The 21,032-nt window shown below is 37.7% G+C and overlaps 1 protein-coding gene across 1 annotated transcript in view; it reads right to left on the bottom strand.

Annotated features, from left to right (window-relative positions):
• LOC109724058 (rho GTPase-activating protein 7-like) overlaps positions 1-20,409 on the bottom strand; it is a 48,127-nt gene extending 27,718 nt beyond the window's left edge. Inside the window, exons 1-10 of the mRNA XM_020252693.1 lie at positions 20,025-20,409; positions 14,958-14,994; positions 13,104-13,180; positions 3,177-3,247; positions 2,996-3,074; positions 2,726-2,870; positions 2,424-2,543; positions 1,632-1,709; positions 1,500-1,555; positions 1,311-1,380 (exon numbers count right to left, since the gene is read on the bottom strand). Coding sequence (XP_020108282.1) covers positions 1,311-1,380; positions 1,500-1,555; positions 1,632-1,709; positions 2,424-2,543; positions 2,726-2,870; positions 2,996-3,074; positions 3,177-3,247; positions 13,104-13,180; positions 14,958-14,994; positions 20,025-20,087 — 796 coding nt within the window. The 5' untranslated portion in view covers positions 20,088-20,409. The remainder of the gene's footprint in view (positions 1-1,310; positions 1,381-1,499; positions 1,556-1,631; positions 1,710-2,423; positions 2,544-2,725; positions 2,871-2,995; positions 3,075-3,176; positions 3,248-13,103; positions 13,181-14,957; positions 14,995-20,024) is intronic.

Genomic DNA, 21,032 nt, shown 5'->3' with positions numbered 1-21,032 from the left:
TTCTTTGTGAACACAATTTTGCTTGTGCTAATGAAGCAACAAATTGAGTCAAGCAACTTCTTCACAATTTTCTTTGTGAACACAATTTTTCTTGTGCTAATGAAGCAACAAATCGAGTCAAGCAACTTCTTCTTTGACCAGAATATTTACCTTTCACGAATTTAGAACTTTCTAATACTAGTCAGAGACTCAGATGCCTTGACAAGAACTGTCTAATGTGTCTCCAATCATGGCCATTGCAAGTACTGTTGTCCGCCATCAGGTATTTGATCCCATAAGGCAATCAGATAAGAAATGAAATTACAATGCAACACTTTAAAAGCTAGATCCAGGTTCGTGTCTTCATTAATTACTCAATAGGAACTAGGAAGTTGTGTATAAAATCTAGAAAAGGAATACCAAGTTCGCATGATACCCTAAATAAGAACGATAGCAGGAGGTTTAACAGTTGCAAGCCCAATCCACTATTGCAGAGTAAAGGCTTAGGACAAATCTAACATCAATTACCGAAATGTACTAAATTTATCTCGCGACAAAAGAGAGTTACAAATGTGAATCAATCAAATAATCACATAGTAGGCAAATAAAGTATGAACAAATATCATTGACGAAATTAAAAAAAAAAAAAAATCTAGCAAACAGAAGATGAAAATGCTTTAATGAAAATTATTTGATCTGAAGAAAAGATAAGGCCATTATAAGTCTCTCCGTTATAACGACATATTTTTAGTAAACTAAATTATAGTAGGCAAAATAAATATGAACAAATATCATTGACGAAATTAAAAAGAATGTTAAATCTAGCAAACAGAAGATGAAAATGCTTTAATGAAAATTATTTGATCTGAAGAAAAGATAAGGCCATTATAAGTCTCTCCGTTATAACGACATATTTTTAGTAAACTAAATTATTTTCATTGCAATACGTTGAACAATGAGTTAACAAGATTTCATATATCTACTTGATTTAACATTCTAAATGATAGTGTTCCCCCCCAATATGAAAAGATAAAAAAAAAAAAATGAGGTTCCCTCTTGAAGTATTAAAGGTTAATATACAGTTTGCGCACACCTCTCAATACCCATGCAAGTAAATTTGTTGTGCCATGTGTAAAAACATTCAATCAAACATTTAAAATCAAAAAGCCATTGCTCTAACTCAATCTTGCTGTTTCTTTTCATGCATCTGTAGTATATTCTAAAAGGAGTAAATTAGCCTTACATCTGACCACAACAATATCAGAGAAACATTACAACCAAAGGAACATACATAGCTTCAGGTGGCACTCAAATTATATACTAGTACTTACTATGAGCTTCCAGCAATGCAGTGCAGCAGGATGCTGGAACTGGAGATGATGGTAGCTCCCGAAGAACATGCTATGGAGACAATTTTGATAGATGTCAAAAGCCAAAGAGAAAAAGAAAGCAGTATATATAATATAAGCAAACTAAAATCCCATTGCCATGGAAGTTGAACAAATAATAACGATAATTACCTTTACACAGTCACCAACAACATGAGCATCCTCATCTGGTGCAAATTCAGTCCTCCCTGATGAAAAATAAATCGTATATATAAATACATGGCACTAACATAATGAAGAGAAGAGATCAGAATGAATTAAAACCTTGCTCATATTCTCGAACTCTGCGGTCCACTTCCTCAACATCAGCTGCTTGACGCAAGATTCCTTCAACCTTTGTTCCTGAGACAATATTTAAGCAGCAAATAAGTTTAAATATTTATAAACGAGTTATTTACAAAGCTTATAGCAAACACAAATGAAACTATCATAATTTGTTACATTGATTTGCATAAATAAGAGAGAGAACTTGATTCCAAATTCCTAAACCATACTATACATCTGAGAGAAAAATTATACAAGTGGTAGATAGCAAGGTTCGAGATGAGTAACTGTCTGTGCAATGTCAGAGAATGAACGGCGGGCCACGAAGTGTTGAACAATGTACATTTATTAAAGGAACTCTGTGCATCATAATATAATAATCTTTCTACACCATAATATAATAATCTATCAGTATGTACATGACATTTTCACTACATGCACTATGTCTATGATCGAATTCAACAGAAATATTGCATGTCTTTAGTCATGAGGGATGAATGTAGTAAATGCAAGTTATTCTGTGATACAGGATGGCCAAGTAAACCACAGCCATGCCAACAATTATCTCCACTATTTGGGGTCCTGACAAGCACTAAGATCGAAGTTTTGCCATTATAGAAAATGAACAATCCATGACCAGGTTTGTATGATTCAGTTTGAAATTTAAAGGACTATCCTCTAATTCCAGTAACACTATCTGCTAATGCATACTGGCTTGCCACAAAATTTTAGCATATGAAAGACATAAATTATAACAAAACCTATCAAATGCACCAATTAATAAGCACCTACCATTCTTCTCTAGGAATCGCAAAGCTTTTTCCAGGAAAGAAGGTCCTCCATCAATGTCCTCAAGTGCTAGCAGAATTGGCCTGCCCACAACTAATGACTTGGTTGGACGCTTCTCCCTCCCTGTAAGTGACATGGCAAAAAAAAATTAACAGAACACTTTGCAATTGAAAAAAAAAATCCAGCAATTATATCCTCCCTCTACTTCACAGTTCAATTTAATAAAACTGACAGTATGCCTATCTTTATTTGGAAGTTCAATTTAATAAAATTGATGTAAGATGTTATGAAAGGAAGGAACGAACAATGCTGGATAGATCCTTCAAATGCTTCAGTATTGTCATTACGAAATATTCCATTATGTCCCATTACAAGAGCAGCACTTGGAGCTTGTGCAAGAGCTTGTTCTAGTGCTGTTTTCCATTCAAACAAATCCTCAGATGATTCTGCCTGAAGGGCATTTGAAGAAACATTAATAGAAAGAAAATTAAAAAAAGTATACAACAATAAGCAAGAAAACCAGGAATTTCTGAAATTTCCTGCATATGATGCTAAATGAGATCTAAATAATGCACCTTAAGTGTGAATGCGCGCCCATCACGTCCATCAGGAAATAGAACAGTCAACAATTTTTTATCTTCCCTAACCACCACACTACATAATCGAAAAACAAATATTTTAGCACATTAATTCCATGCAAAAATAGATAGAGAAAATAATCCCAGAAAGGGTAATAAACAATAAAATGATGTGTACCTCCCAGAATTGTTTATGTCGATACCCCCCAAAGTAAGATTCACTTCACCACCTCTTTGAGGCAATGCACTCTACAATAAAACAGAACAATTGCCAATTAAGTTTTGTTTTCCCAAGACAAAAGGCATCTTTCAAAGTTTCAAACACCAAGTACTGTAAGGCCATGAATAGGCTACAAACCGGCCAAACAAGCACACAAAGATGATACATAGATATAAATATCTCAATGTGCATTTTAGACAACTTGAATGAAATTCTATGCTTCAAAGCAGAAGAAAACAAGTATCACATAATAAAATAATCAAAAGTCAAAAAAGATTTAAACCGGATTAGTTAACATGGTTATGATATGATTTAAGTAGAAAACTGAAGAAAAACGAGATCATCTAACCACAGGAAAGTTTTAATAGCAAATTTGGTAACAAATATGTTGATATGGTAAAATTGAACATATTAACAGTAAACTTAAAAAAGTAATGCTGGTAACTCTTGGAGAACAAATATATCTAGAGTTAGCGTATTGTGATGGAGGTACAGTTTGTGGGTGAAATTAGCAGATTAAGGTGCAAAAGATCTCGCTTGCTCCATTTTACTGCAGTACCTCCATCTTAGGGTTGCAGACCTGGTGATGAGAGAATTTTTCTTTCACAACACTACCCTCTTCTTCTTCTTTTCTCATCTTGCTACATATATCTCTCTTCCCCTCCTACCTCCGCTTTCAATCTTCTGTTGCCTTCTGGTCAACCGTCTTAACCTCTGCTGTATTTGCATATCCCATATTTACTGATTTATTATTTGCTTTAGGCATCTGAGGTTTCACATCCAAGTGTCATGTTATCATGTTGTGTATCTTTCTTTCCCTTCCTAGTTAATCTCTCAATATTTCTTTGTTATCTTCTAGAATTTGAAGCCATTCTATTCTTGATGTTAATCTTTCTTTTTATCTGAAACCTGACAACAGCGCCTATTGAGTATCATATGAGAAGATAGTGAAGAATTATGTTAGCCATTTGTTGTCTCCACAAATATTTTAAGAGATGGAAATAGTAGATTCATTCAATATGTACTTGCAGTCGGACAGAATTACATTAGCATTTCCACTTCTTTCCTTTCACAGAACTTTAGTCTATCATTCATGCATTTGAAAATTTCAATCTGATGATCAATTGTCGCAAGCACTGATGGCAAAAGACTTGACGGTTGGTACCCAAGGTCCCAATTTCAAAGCCTAGTTGCTTTATATTTCTAGTTCATTTCTCAAAAAAATAAAAAAAGAACGAAGCGGGTAGCATGCTCTCTCTCTCTCTCTCTCTAATAATAATAATGATAATAATAATAATAATAATCTAATGAATCTAAAAGTTAATTTGAATTTTGGAATTTCGATCCTCCATTTGTGAACAAATAAAAAATCACAGCTAGCTGAGATTGCATCAAGCAATCATCCTTCTCGTTACACAATTGACTTTTGAATTCCACAAGTTAACACACAACGTAGGCTATTTTGGGTCTTTGGCTATAACTTTCTATATACCAAACTTTTTAGGAAGAACCAAAGAATGTAAAGTTCACCGTAATTTTCCCTAGATTTTTCATATGAACTCATGCATATCAGACAGAAAACTTCAACTCAGCATCACAGATTCCTAATTACTCACTAGTTCAAGTTCTTGAAAAAGTGAGCACTCACGAAGATATTTTTTTTTACCAGTAAATATACATCTGCAGGATCTGCTTAATGAGAGATAAAGTGAAGAGCCCCTAGAATGGAAGGTGAAGTCCAAAAAAGGTGAACTCGAGCATGAGTCTTGATACCAGAGGTCTGTTGGCATATCTGTGAGGACTGAGATTTTTATGGTGTAATTTGTGCTTTTCAGTGGATTATTATAGGTACTTATATTTTTTTGGAATTTCTGGTTTAATTATGGGGATAAATGAGTTTTTAATTTGAGGCGTATGATGTTGGGTACTATTCAAGTGAATAGTAACTTAAGTGAATAGTAACTTACGTTTTATTTTGAAGCATCACGTTGAGGAAGCCTTCGGACATGAATTGGACTCCGTTTCAGATGATCCAATAGGTCGTTTTCGATGGTCCGACTATGCAGGAGGTGATGGCACTGCTCGATTTCATGTTCGATGCACGGTTTTCGAGAAAATCAGAGTTTATCGCAGATTAGCCTTTGATTACTCGATGTTCTTACTTTTTAGAAGTGCCATGTTCCGTTTTACGTGAAAATTTATGGGATGGTGCCACTGGGCTTTTTACACACAGTTATTAGTTTTTTATATGAAACTCTAGAGTTGGAGGATTAAATTGCAATTTTTGAATAGTGTGGAAATGGAGCACTTTGCAAAGGGGTCGTTATTTCATGTGAAAAATTTTGCAGTTTTGGTGAACAGAAGATCTCATGTGAAAGTGGACCCTGAGGTGATTGTGTGGATGAAATTCCACGGAATTTTGGAATTTATGTGGTTCTTGTCATGGAGATGAATTGTTGAGAGGAGAAAATCAACTGGGGATTTTTTGTGAAAACGCGATAGTTTACTGATAAAATTGTAAAGTTCTATCACGAGAGGGACCTCTGCACGAAGCGCACAGCTCAGCGGAGCCATGGGCAAAATGGCTTATGCAGGGGGACTTTCTTTACATTATGTATGGGTATATATGTATATATGTAGTATATAGATGTGTATATATATAAAAGTTTAACATATATATATATATATATATATATATAGAGAGAGAGAGAGAGAGAGAGAGAGTGTGTGAGGCTACTATGCTTTTGGAAGCACGGAGCCTTCCGTGCTTCCAGATCGTTTTCGATGTTGCGACTTTCGAATCGTCGATCGGCTCCGTTAAACTTGATCTAGAGTATGTTGAGCAGTACTGCTAGAGAATAAATTTTATGATTTTTCGATTATCATTTGCTAGTGATCAAAGGGCTTCAAATCAATTAATTAATGGCCGTTAAGTGGCCGTTTGGCAAGTTTAACGGTGTAGAAATATCCAAATCACGTGAAATTTTGATAGAAAATTCCTTTTTATACTATATAAAGCAGAGATCAATATATCTTTGATCTAAAATTTTAACTGTCATATTATCACGTTTTGTTGATTTTTATTTTCAGCTGCTTGATTTAGACCCTCTCCTGTTCACTGTAGGCAAAAATATATGAAAAATCGCATAATTTATTTTTCTAGGTACTTCAATATCATCAGATCAGAATTAATGGAGCGCGATCGGATTCGAAAGTCGCAACATTGGAAAACGCTAGAACACGGAAGCACGGAAGGCTCCGTGCTTCCAGAAGCATAATACCTCACTCTATAATATATATATATATATAATATATAATAATTATATATAGAGTCCAGCTATGGTGCTTGTAAAAGCACCAGCACTTGGTGCTTGTAAGTTTTTTTACCGTTAGATCTACTCCTCCGGCATCATTTTTCAACCATTAGATTATACTATTCAACCAACCACCCACTCAACCCTAGGGGGCCCACATCATCCTAACCGCATATTTCTTAATCCAATGGCTAAAAATCTACAAGCACTAATAACTTGGTACTTTTAAAAGTATAGGAGCTCAATTCTATATATATATATATATATATATATATAGAGAGAGAGAGAGAGAGAGAGAGAGAGAGAGTAGGGCTACTATACTATTATGAGTAGGTCATTCGTACTCATAAGTTGTTTTCGATGATGGAGCTTCCGAATCGACAATCCACTCCGTTAAATATGATCTAGAGTATTTGAAACTTAAAGAAAATAAATTTCGTAATTTTTCGAAATCATAATAAAATCCATCAAGCGAGCATAAAATGAACGGTCAAAATCGAACGATGTCTTAAAAATGGATGATCGGATCCTTCAATTTAAGATAGGAGTTATTGATCTTTATCTAGATAGTGAATAGAATTTTCTATAAAAAATTCAACCTATTCGGATTCTTTTGCCCCGTTAAACTGGCAAGTATTCCATACCGGCCGTTAAAATTTGTCAATTTTGTGAGCTTTTGATTGTAAGGTAAATGATGTCGAAAAATTATGAAATTTGATTTCTAGATGTTTCAAATGCTCTAGATAACGTTTAACGGTGTGGATCGTCGATTCGAAAGCTCTATCATCGAAAACAACTTATGAGTACGAGGGCCATCGTACTCATAATAGTATAGTAGCCGGACTCATATATATATATATATATAAAGTAGGGCTACTGTGCTATTAAGAGCACAGCAACTATTGTGCTCCTAAGTTCCTAACCATCCATCAATTTTGACGGATGGTTAGGATGAGAGAGAAAAAATATTGGAAAAAAATTCAAAGAGAAGAGAAATTGAGATATCCAATTTCTCCTAAATTTCTCTTCTCTCTCTCATCCTAACCACCCATTAAAATTGATGGATAGTTAGGAAGTTAGGAGCAAAAGAACTGCTGTGCTCCTAATAGCACAGTAACCCTGCTCTCTCTCTCTCTCCCTGCTCTCTCTCTCTCTCTCTATACACACACACACACACACACACACAGTGGGTTGTACGGTTGGATTGGGAGCCCTAACCCTAACCCTTGGTCACCATCTCTCCCTTAACCCTACCGCCGCCGCCCCTTGCACCGTCGCCCGCCCCCTCTCCGACCAGCAAGAGGGGATGCTGGGAGGTCCTTCGCATATCTCCCTTCTTCTTCCTCCCTTGATCACTCTCTTTCTCTCCCTCTCTCTCTCTGGTTGGTTGGACCCGAGCCAAAGGCTCGGCTGCCGCGGGTTGCTGGGGGCAGTCACCGCCAACCACATGTAGCCCACGAATCCTCCCCGCCGCCGCCGCCGCCGCCTCCAGTCCTGGCCCCCCTCTCGAACTCGATTGCCTAGCAACCTGAACCCAAGGGACCTCGGGTGGATCTTTAGATCCGAGCCGCCGTCGCCTCTCCACCGTCAGTCGCCGCACCATGAGTCACCTTTGGTCGGGACCAACCTAGCAGGGGTGGTGTCGGCCACCCTCTGCCCGCACTTGTGATGTTGAGTCCTCGGCTGAGCTCGTGCTTGGATTCTTATTGGCCGAGCACTCCATCCTAGCTAGTTCGGACATCGGAGACCCTCCAGCTTGTGCGCACGGCCCTCTTGAGTGCTTGCTGATGGTCGTGCTCATCTTCGTTTCTGTCTAGCCAGCCTCGGATCACTGATAGGAGAGCATCTCTCCCCGGGGACCTTATTGGCCGAGGCTATGGATCTTGCAGATCCGAACACCGACGGTTCTACCGCAAGGGAGCACGATCACCCTGGATGCTAGTACATCATCATGCTCACTCTAGTTGGGGTCGAGAGGGCTTCCGGTTGCTATATCTGAGATGTTGTCCCCGCGGACACTTTTGGCTCTTTGGACAAATGACTACAACTTTCTCCATAGTGCTCGGATTTGCTCCGGATAGCGAGCACGGTGTCCGGGACCTCAAAGCCTTCAGGATGACACCTTGGTTCGGATTCCAAAATTGCAGAATCAGCGATAAATTGTTAACCACTGCTTTAATGCATATATTTTCGTGCGTTGGGTGTTCGATAAAATGTTTCATTGACTCTTTTTACATCATTGCTATCCCGGACAGTGTGCGCTCAAGCATGAATGGTTCGAACTTGATGTTTGAGGTTCGAGAATCCCTCAATTGGGATTTCATAGTGATCGGCGCACATAAACGGTAATTTAGATGCTTTTGATGTGCTTTTTGGCCCTATTTTCGTGGAGCGAGTTATGCTACTGGTTGCAGCAGTACGGTAGCCTCGTTGGCTAGTTGGAACCTCGCTGGTGCGAAGCACGAACTAGCGAGGGACTAGGTGAGTTCCAGAACTAAATTATGATTTCCTGGAACCCAATACGACGGCTTTTGGGAATTTCACACCCGGATCGCACAACCTAGCGTGCAACTGTCCCGACACCCAAAAATGAGTGTTTTGGGACAGAGAGGGTGGTCGTTTGACCCACAGAGTATTTCGGAATACTTCAGGGCTTAATGAGAATCCTAAAATACAAAAATCGGGCGATTTTGTGCGGGATTTCTTGTCACGCGGGTCGCTGTTGTTCGGAGCAGAGTTTGAACCTTATTGACTGGTTTCAGTGTAAGGTTTGACACCTCTGGTCGCGGCAAGAGGGTTGTGGGTGGTTCCGATGTTGAAGTGGGCATCTCGGAAGCCAAACCAATGATTTTCGAGATCTCGGCTTTCCATTCTGATGCACTATTTGTGCGGCTGCCCCAATGATATTAAATTGATGTATTGGGACAGCAAACAAGGTAGGCTTTGTGTGGGACTTGTGTTGGAATGCCCCGTAGGTTGGGGTAGGGATGTAATGTGGGCCGTGCCGGGCCGGCACGGCCCATATTTATCTGGGCCGAAATGGGCCGGAGGCTAGCCCGGCATGGCTCAAACCCAAAGTCAGGCGGTGCCGTGCCAGGCCAAAGTTCTTGGACCCCGACCCAACACGGCCCGCTGGCCCGGACTGTACGGGCCATGCCGGGTCGGGCCGAGCTTAGAGCCAGCCTTTTTTATTTTATTAATTTTATTTAAAAATATTTAAAATTTTTTAAAAATAAAGATATTATTTTTTAAAAAAAAATTAATATATAAGTAAAAAAATTAAAATTTTAAAATATATTTATACAAATATTAAAATTTTAAATTATTTCAAAATTTTAAATTTTTTGGACCAAAATACCCTCCTAATAGTCAAATTTTTGACTGTTGGAAAGGGCATTTTGGTCCAATAGGCCCATCTCCCAAGGGTCTGTCATAGAGCAAACCCTTAAGAGAGCCCCAAAGGCTAAACACAACTCCCAAAGCATTGGGAGTTGGGGTGGTGCAGAAGGGCCCTGGGAGTTGGGTACAACCCAACTCCCTGCCCGTGCTCAGCTCGGGAGGCACTGTCCGCACGGACCAGGCCGTGCCATGTCTTGCCGTGCCGGGCCGGAGTATCCCCTCAAGCCTGGCACGACTCAGGCCCGTGTCGTGCCGGGCCACCGGGCTGCAGGAGCAAGACCCAGCACGACCCGGTTTAACTGGCCAGGCCGACCCGGCACGAGTGCTGCAGTGATCGTGCCGTGCCTGCCACAGCCCACTCTTGTGCCGGGCCGCCCGGCCCGTTTGACACCCCTAGGTTGGCGTGACATTCTGAAGAGTCGGTGCGACAATCGAGAAATCTTTCGGTGACCGTGGAACGGGATCCGAAAATTCGATTGCTCGCCTGCTGGTTTCACTTGAAACCATAACTTTTGTAATTAGCGGGTTTCAGCTAATTACGTTTTCGGTGAGACTTTGCATAGGTCCGGATTGTGGCGGGAGACATCGACGAGTGTTGACGACTCGATTTTATTCTTCAGTAGAGGTGGGTACTTCGATCCGAAGTCGGTAAAGTGGTACCTGCTCGGTGATTTCTATCCTTATTATTTCCTTCCATTTACTTGATGTTGATTGAGCTTTCGTACACCACTTGACTTCGTAGTAAAAAAATATTAGTCACTCTACACTTACTCATATTTCATATGGTCATGATCTAGTAGTGAAGCGGTGTTCCTGATGATTAAATCATCCATGGTATGTTCATAGTAGATGACCTTGACATTACTTGACTTTATAGTTGGTGGCACTCGTAGTCATCCACTTCGTGTTTTGACATTAGTTGATCGTGTGGTCAGTGACACTCCTAGATGTATGTTGCATATTGCGACATTAGTTGACTTGATGTCGGTGGCACTCCTTGTATGTTGCACGGTTCGATATGGTTGACCTTGTGGTCGGTGACCCCTTAGTAGTATATTGTGTGTTTAACATTAATTGACCTTGAGGTCGGTGACACTCGCATTCGTACATAACATGATTTGACATTAGTTAACTTTGTAGTCGGTGACATCTCTAGTGGTTTATTGTATGACTTGACATCCTTGACCTTATGGTCGGTGACACTCTTACATAGAGATGGACCTGATTGATCGGTGACTCCTTGTGTTATTCTCTTGGCTACCTGCCGATATTGACCATTGAGCATATTGCATCGATTGCCACAACTCGTGAGCATCTTCACACCAGTAGTCTGATCCACTGCAAGAGGGTGTTCTTTTCCAGAAAAGTAATCGTACTTCCGACCCGTGAGCCCTACAAGGTAATATGTCAGGTGGGCAAGCAGGATGTGGTTTAGCCTGAGGTCTTTAGACCAATATGGCAGTTGACTTCGTTGATGGCATTATTAGTTCATTTGATGCATTAGTATACTCTGTTATTCTTTACAGTAGCTGATAATTGTGTCTTGATTGGCAGTTGTAGTTCCTTTCTGGTCATTATTGTTACTGTACTTGATTCACCTATTTACTACTATTGGTTTTCTCTTCCATCTGCCAGTTAGTACAGCTCGCCTTTTTCGGCTTGCGGTACCCACTGTGAGGGAAGACATGTTTACATGTTCTCACCCCCTGCTATTTTTCAGGTGACGCAGGCGGTGAGAGTTAGGATGGTGTGTGAGGATGATACTAGATAACCGAGTTCCTGTTTGGTCCTCACAGACCCTTACATCCAGCATTTGGATTAGCTTTTCATATCTATTGTTTGGTTCATTACCTGTTAAAGTTCATATATCAATGGATAGATGTGGATAATTATTGTAACGTAATTATTATTGTTTAATGAGCATTAGATGTTGTGTTGTGTGGTTGTATGTGGGCTTGATCTTGTATTATGGTGCTACGCTGTGCATGTACAAGAGAACAAGGATTTAAGCGTCGTGGCATGGGATCGTGCAAGAAACTTGCCGGCACAGTACGGCACGGTGCGTGCCTAACAGTGCCAACGCGTGCCGGTCAAAAACCTTCTTGTGTGCCGACACATAATAGTATGAAATATTTATTTTCTTTAACAACAAAATATTCTAACTATTTATTATGTCTTTTTATCACATCTTTTGAACTATACTGAGGAAATTACTTACTAATTTAAAGAATAGAGGGTTTTGAGCTGTGCCATCGGCATGGGATCTGTATCGTGCCGGTATCTTGTTAGCACGGTACGGCACGGTGGATACGGCCCGTGCCAACGGGCACTTAAAACCTTGCAAGAGAGGCTCTGCCCGTTTGTACAAGGAATCCGTTATTCATGTGGCAGGTCTGTGTACGTCTGCGGGTATTCTCTAAGGTGTTTTAAAAAAAAAAATCTACATGTTTTCCGCTAGTTTTTCTAAAAAGGACTTTCCAAAAGTACCCTGGGGCATGACAATATCACTTTAACCATTTGTTAATTAAATGAGAGTATTGATACAAGATGTCTGATGGTACATCACTTTAACCATTTTTAAGATTAAGTTTTTTTTCCCCTTAACAATGTTAAGAGAATCTACAGGAATAATTTTCTCCTTGAGAAAGATCCTGTCTCCCCATATCCCACGTTTCTATTTTATCAATGTTATTCTGTTTTCATAAAATGGACTTCCAACAGTGGCTGCACAAAAGATAAGATGCAGGAACCAATTGGCACAGATCAATCCCCCACGAGCTCCCAAATGACAAGATTTGACATTGTTCTCTTTTTCAAAATCCTACCTTCATCAGATAACATTTTCAATATATGCTAAGCAATTTGGCAAGTTAACAATGATAATTTGAGAAAAACCCAATTTGACCGATTCCTGAATGCAGCTTACAAGCTCTTAGTAAAATAAGTTAAATAACTCAGCATGATAGCTTCATAGTAAACACCATCATGTCAAGAACACCATCTGAAAACTCCTTATAAAAGAATTAATCACTAAGAAGCAAATATCGATGTTAGCATTTGCTAAGAGCACGTCAACATCAGCACTTAAGTTTCAAGTATAGTGCATAGGAGCATATCATTCAGACAAGTATATCAAATGACTGATGTGTAATATCAACAGTAGAGTACTAACAGGATCATTTTTGAAGAAAACTAAAGAGGTTCGCGTGAGGATGAACCAGCGCTTTTTCCATGACTTCCAACCAATTCCTGCAAAGTTAAAATGGACAGGCTGATTAGAAAAAAGTCAATGAAAAGTACAACATAAATATACAAGAACAAGATGCAGATAATCTAGAAAAGAGCTATCACTGTTTCAACTACCTGTCCTGTAAATTTAATGGGCAGCTATTTGTAACCATCATTGCCTGTAAACCAGCTTGGGTGCAACGACAAAAAACACAATATTCTCATAAAGCAACAATTTCAAAGAGGCCAACTTTCGAACATAATCAACATTCAAGGCAAGGAATAACAACGTTAAGTAAATAAGAAAAGAAAGAACAAAGAAACAGCTAGCCTACGGTCTCTTAACAGCGTGCCTCTTTTTAAATGTCAATGTTCCAATGGGGCCAAGAAACTCTTAAGCAGAAGGAATTCTTAATGGCCTAGGTACTGCCTAGCATCTAAGTGGAATCTTCATTGTTTCAGAAAATCTCTAGAAATGTTCAACAAGTATCATACCTTATTTGTGACACCCCAATACAGCAATACTCCCACATCGGATAATATGGGAGAGTGTAAGAGGCTTACATCAAATGGGCACACTAATTAATAACTGGGCTTAAACATTTTGGGCTGGTAGTTTTAGAGTGCAACAAGTTATTAGTGCTACTGGGCCGGGTCATTACAGTCGGTATCAAAACCGATTCATCAGTCGGAAGTGTGAAGTGGGACTCGCATCGCCTGATGATCTTGGGCTATGCATGTGATTGGACTGATAAGAACGTCAAGGCTTAAAATAGGGAGAGTATGTGACACCCCAATAGTCTCACATCGATAATATGGGTCAGTGTGAGGGGCTTATATGCCACGGGTGCACTATAACTAATAACTAGGAAGCATTTTGGGCCGATGGTTCAGGGCCCAACGAGCTATTAGTGTTAGTGGGCTGGGTTGTTATATTATCCAAAAACACAAGTAAAAACTAAAAAGATGAAAAAATGGCAAAAATGAATGACATATAACAAACTTTCAGTAAGAGCCGTAATGCCAAAGAAAGAAAAAAGTGAATTTGCAAAAGTAGAATATAACAAATTTTCAGTTGCAGTGAAAGAGCATTTATGCCAAAGAAAGAAAAAGAGTGAATTTGCAAAAGTAGAAAACCCTTTCATTGCTGGAACTAGCAAACTTTTCAACTTTAGGATCAAACTACCATTCAGCTACAGGATTTCGACACGCAGTTCTAAAATATCAATCCGTAGATTTGACTATGTCTACACAATTCTGAAGCTACGCCCTGAACACTAAAAATTGTGGATGGGTCATTTGAAGTTGTGCATTGATCATTTAAAACTTTGATCAGTTAAAACTGTGCACTGACCACTAATCATCCAGACTATAGATCATCATCTTGTATGGAGGACAAATTTGCGCTGAAAGTTGGAAACTCGGCTAAAGTTGCAAAAATGTAGGCGCTGAGTGTTTGCAAGAATGAAAAAGAGGAGGACTTCCATGCAAAAAGAGCCACAAGAAATGCCCAGACCTTATGTTCTGTTCAACATCATCTCAAAGATAATCCATGCTTCATTTATTTAAATTTTTTATCCCATTTGAATAACCCGTTTTGCCTCCTCGCAAAAACAGCAAGATAATATAAAGAAAAGATTTTTGGTCAGAAACAACACTGTCACTGTAGTAGCAAATATATTCAAGCAACTGAATTGTACAACTGCAAATATCGCCCCTAAGGAACATTATAAAATGCATATAAGACTCAAAAAATTAAAATGATTCCAGGAAAAAAAAAAATGAAAAAGAAAGTGACCTTTGGAAGATATGAAGAGTGGTCCGCTCTTGTACACCTGCAGAGGAAGATGGCGTTAAATATCCAAGAAAAATAAACTATCCAAGAACATGCAGAAGTATGCTTCTCTACCAACAACAAATCCTGCCTAACTCTCTACCACATTTATACTTTCACTTTTAGGTAAATTCAATTTCAGGCAGGAATCCCATAATAAACAGAAATTTATTCTTTTCCCTCAAAAGAATCTTTCGATGGATCACACAATGACTGCAACTCCTTAGCTGCCAATTGCATTAGGTATTTTATGCCACAAATTTAGGAGTAGCAAGCAAAGACGTGATGCTAATAGTGTTTTCCAATATATTCAGATGATACTCAATTGCAAAAAAGGATAGCATACCTACTATTTCGGTAAATAGCGCAAATAATGAAACAATTCATCAAGTAGCTGGTACTAATGCTATGGGTTGATAACAGCAGCAAACTGATATACATCATTCCACAGTATACCAATTTATTTAATATATATACATTTTACCATAAGGGTGCGTTTGGTTCGAGTTATCCTGGCAGGATTAAAAGCAATCCTGCCAAGATTATTGTGTTTGGTTCATCCGCTATGTAATCTAATCGTTAATGTAGTATTACAAATCGAGCAGGATTACACCGAAAATATTAACGAAAGGGGGGTCATGTATCATGCATTACTGAAAACCGGTAATACTACATATTATGTAAAATGACAATTTTACCCCTCTAACTCCTGAAACCCTTTCAATACGTCATTTTAAAAAATTTAATTTAAAATTTTGAATTGTCAACTTTTAAATTTTAAATTTTAAATTTTAAATTTTTAAANTAGTATATATTATGAGAATATTCTCCCAAAAATTGCGTTTATTCTGAAGCTACAGTTTCTAATAACGCACCTATGCTTTATATGGAAATTTATACTAAAAATAATTTCTAGTTTTTCAATATTTATATGCAATTTTTTTTAGTTTTTAGTTTTTATTTCGTAAAAGTTTAATACTCAACTTTTTTTTTCTGGGAAATTTAAGAATACACTATTAACACTTTGGTCCTTCATGGAAACACCCAAATTACAAACAGTTGGTTTGTATCTATTTCCACTTAATAAATTTAATCCAATATATACACTTGATATGTGATAAATTCAAACCAAAAAAAAAATGTGAAAATTAAAAATATTGTGCATATATATATATATATACTAGAAAACAATAATTAATTGCTTGTGATATGTACAAAACATGTCCAGCTATTCAAAGCATGGGCTAATGCAAATGGTGCTGTACGTGTCCTGTTATGCAAATAATATTTTTAATTTTCACATTATATTTATATTTATATTTTGGATTTTAAATTTATTAAATTTATATTTTTGTTCAAATTTAAAATTTAAAATTTAAATTTTAAATTTTAAAAAATTAAATTATTTAAAATAAAATTTAGTAAAAAATATTATTTGTAAATAGTAAAAAAAAAAAGTTTACAAAATATGGTTAAGGGCAAGGTTTTAAGTGTCCATCGGCACGGACCGTATCTACCGTGCCGTATCGTGCCAACAAGATACCGGCACAATACAAACCCCGTGCCGATGGCACAGCTCAAAACCCTCTATTCTTCAAATTAATAAGTAATTTCCTCAATAAAGTTCAAAAGATGTGATAAAAATACATAATAAATAGTTAGAATATTTTGTTGCTAAAGAAAATAAATATTTCATGCTATTATGTGTCGGCACACAAGAATTTTTTTGACCGGCACGCATCGGCACGGCTCGGCACGCAACTTGCCGTACTGTGCCAACAAGTTTTCGGCACAACCCCGTGCCACGGCACTTAAATCCTTAGTTAAGGGCAATTTTGGAATAGACTATACTTTATTGTCTAGATTACTGAATTTTATAGATAGAACCAAACATATTAATGCTATAACCACTGTAATCTAGCATTACATTACTGTATTAAACCAAACGCGCTAATGCAGTATAAGTAGTAATCTCTTTTAGAAATCCAAGATACCTGGATATATCGAAATACTCTGTAATACTATATAACTTGAACCAAACACGCCCTAAGTGCTGACATGCAATAGTCATGAATAATGAGATAAACAAGATGGTATGGTTATCATTCATCATTGTTCGTGCATCATCTCTTAGAACTCAAGAAAAAATAATAGCACATCTGTTAAAGTAATAGAAATTAGTGATGCCATGCATCATGCTTCTTATAATTCATAGAAAGATTATTTACATGTCTTTTAGAACAGAATTATGTGAAAAGTGCCGATCAATTGAATCCACAGCATGGACAACAAGAAATGAGTTGATTAAAGTAGTGAAGGACACAAGTGTCCTCAGATTGCCATAAAACACAACATAACTGAAGTCAAAAGAAATAAATATAAAAATAAAATTCATGAAACTGGTTCCAAGGAGTGACAAGACAGCGCTATCCTTTAGTAGAAATTGTACAGGTCTTTTATTGCAACACAACTTTCAAGCATTTCATGAAAGAAACACATGGAATATCCAGCTAGGGAGGTCAATTGTTATGGATACCCAAAGTAGTATTTAAAACCAAGCCTGAACTGAATGGTTGAAACCAAAGCTAAACAGGGATGGTTTCGATGATGGAGGAAGAAATTCAAAACTCTGAGGGGAGTCACGTTCAGTTATGGTTTTTGCAGCTCCAAGAATTGAACCCAAGACCAGCATTGAACTCGCAAAAAAGAATCACATAAACATACAAATACTAGGCACTCTCTTGATCTATAAGCTCTAGATCAAGGTGTAAGTCCTTGCGAGCAATTAACTTTGATACAGTGGCTCTAGACTAAGATAATCATCATAGTACCGTTTAATTAAGTTGTTAATACATCAAGATTTCAAACTTGGTTTAGGGGCTGTTTGGTTTGAAGTGGAGGGATAGAAGTCAACTTTCATCAGTTCTGGTGTTTGTTTTGGTGTAAGTCAAAAAAGTAATATAACTCAAGTTACATACCCCTTCTCTTGACTTCCCCCTCTAGAGTTCCGAATTCAAATTCCACCACACTCAACTCTCTCTAAAAAAAATTTATTAAATATTAAAACCTAAACTCTAATTCCTTTACAATGGGTTAGGGTTACTTCCTTAATAATAGTGGGGGATTTAATTATTTAATAGGTTGGATTTATGAGGATAAGTTTACCACTATATTTAGGAGGTAACGGGATCTACTTACATCAAAACAAACAATGAAACTCAAAAAAATTAGTTACACCAGCATCAAGTTACCTCAAAAGAAATAGAAGAAGGGACTGAATTTAAATTTCGGGCTATATGAGTCATACTAAAACAAACAACGAAAATATAACTACACTTCAGAGGAACTCAAACACTACTACATTTGAGTCACGTTGGATCAAGAGATTCGTCAACCCAAACACCCCTTAACGTTTTGATTGTAAAGAGAGAGCTAGTCGGTTTCTTATTCAGTTTTCATTTTTCGGCTGGTCTGGTTATAGTATTTTTATAACTATTTTAAAACCAATCTTTCAGTTTTGGTAATGGTTTCGGGTCAATCTCAGTTGGCAAGTTCAGTTTCCGTTTTCCTAGAAACTGAATCGTACTTGTTCCATCACTATATCCAGCTTTCATGCAGTAAATGACATGGTTGCAAATGAACACAAATTTGAATTTCTTAAATGGTTTTGCATTAGTTAAATTAAAATTTTACTGCGTTAGTTGAAAACAGTATCATGTTCCCAAATTTGAACAACACGTATACCAGCCAAGAGTAAAGAACTTCCTAAACAGACTGGGCATACATAAATTCTCTTAGCCTATCTTAAAACAAAAACTTGCATCAGAGTCTCCTCTCATAGAATTGTTAACAGTCAGTACACAGACAACCTCAGAAATCAATGCCTAATTGAAAAGTCAGAGGACTTATTCACAGCAGAGCATAAGAGCATAGGTAAGTTCACTGAGCCTAAACCAGAAAATATAGACAACGTAACTCGGCATAGTTTCATACTCAATTATCCTAGCAAAGAGCTCAACTAAAATGGGTAAAATGAATTATTTTAAATAAAAAACTTGCTTATGGAAAACTTTAGCAAGCACGTGCCTACGATAAAAAGACACATCACGTATACAAGTCATATACTTGCTTTATGTATGCGATAATTTCAATAATAATGTTTGGGAAGTGCAGAAACAACTTGGCTGCATTTTTAGATGCTATCAATTAAAGAGATTAAAATAATCATTAATGGTGGGATCTTCCAAATAAATCCTAAATGAACAAAATCTATTACTACATTATTTTCCCAAAAGTTAAGACATTTATTTCCTAATTAAATAAGATTATCAAAAAAATCAAATGAGATTACCTTAATTGCATATACATGCAAATGTTAGACTCTTATGTGCACGCACATGTGCGCAAACAAACATTGTAAGGTACTGACATTCAAATCTATATACGTATTAATGATCATGCATGCATGCATGCATGTATGTGCATATGCATTTCCGTTGGCGTATTTATAGCATATCATATCCTTTTTCAGCATATCCGTGTCTTCTCATGTTTGTATCCGAAGTCCGCATCATTGCAATCTACTATGGGCTGTCCAGAATAGAAGAAATCTAAATGAAGCCTCATCTTCTAGCAGGAGTTGGGCATACAGCTGTACGCAATTCTAAACTGCCCTGCGACAACCCTAGCTCCTGATTCTCTAAATGGACAAATTAATCATCGTTCCCTTGCTTGTAAGTTTAAAATAGGGTCCGAAATCTCTACAAAAAGTCGCATAAGTGATCAATCTACACTAAGTGGATTACTGATTTTTGTAACATACTGGAAATGCAATGCAGGAAACATCGATTTTGCTACATGTTTGCAGCCATAATGTGTATCCGCATTGAATTGGCAACTTCCCACTATGAAAATTTCTGCATTTGCCCGGCAAATCAAATGCTACAAGACTAAATTTTCAAAATATCGCGGTTACAAACTCTACAACTCCTCACACTACAAACAAGTCAAGAAAAAGTATAACACGCATACCGTATTAGACGAAACGGCGCGCTGCCGCTCGAACAGCGGCGCCGCTGCCGGAGGCGAGGACATCTCCCAAAAGCCCCCAGACCCAACACAGCGAGCATCAGATCAGCAACCGAAGCACTACAATCCTCATCAAGAACCCTCACCCAGAGCAACCAATTACAAGACTCCCCAGAAATGTCTGTAACCTTGCGGGAAATCGCTTCCAACCAAAAAGAAGCAAAACCCCGCGCACGGATCCGGAGTGCGACGGAGGGGGGGAGGGATTTTGGGAGGGATTTGGAATTAGGGTTTTGAAAAGCGGAAAGGGGGAGGGGGAAGGCGATGGATGGATGCTGCGGGAAAGAGACACGCGGTCTCACTGTCCATATCGCTCTATCTTTTTCCAGCTACGGATTCTTTACTCTTTTATTAAGCCGCTTGTTTGCTTCCGCTGAAAGTCTCTCTCGTAATTTCTGGTGAGAGAAGAGCACAAATAATAGTGTTTTTTTGTTTTTTCACTATTGCAAGCAGCAGCAGTTGGGGGAGGCGGTTCCTTAATGAGCCTTTCTACGGTTTCACCTACTACTGACTGACTGTGGGCGAGAAAAATTTAAGATGAAAATAAATTTTAATGGAATCAAAATTTGGATAAAAAGTAAATTTTTTATCCGCCTTTGTTTGATATAAAATGTATTAGTTTTGAAACTCAAATTTACCATTTATGTTATTTATTTTACAGGAAGGTAATAGCGTGAAAGCTGAATTTTGCTTCTTATTTTTATTTTATTGAAAATTACTAAATTCTAATATCTCATAAAAAGTTATAATAAATTAAAGTTTTATATAGCTATCTACAACATATACAATTTATCCGGAGTGCGGCTACTATACTATTATGAGTATAGATTCCATTATACTCATAAGTTTTTGACCGTTAGATCTATTCCATTACCATTTCCACCCGTTAGATCATATTATTCAATCAATCACTCACTCAGCCCTAGAAGACCACTATCATCCTAATCGGAG

Source organism: Ananas comosus, linkage group 18 (assembly GCF_001540865.1).
Source record: "Ananas comosus cultivar F153 linkage group 18, ASM154086v1, whole genome shotgun sequence".
Classification (NCBI taxonomy): Eukaryota; Viridiplantae; Streptophyta; class Magnoliopsida; order Poales; family Bromeliaceae; genus Ananas; species Ananas comosus.
This window is presented reverse-complemented; position numbering and strand designations above follow the sequence as displayed.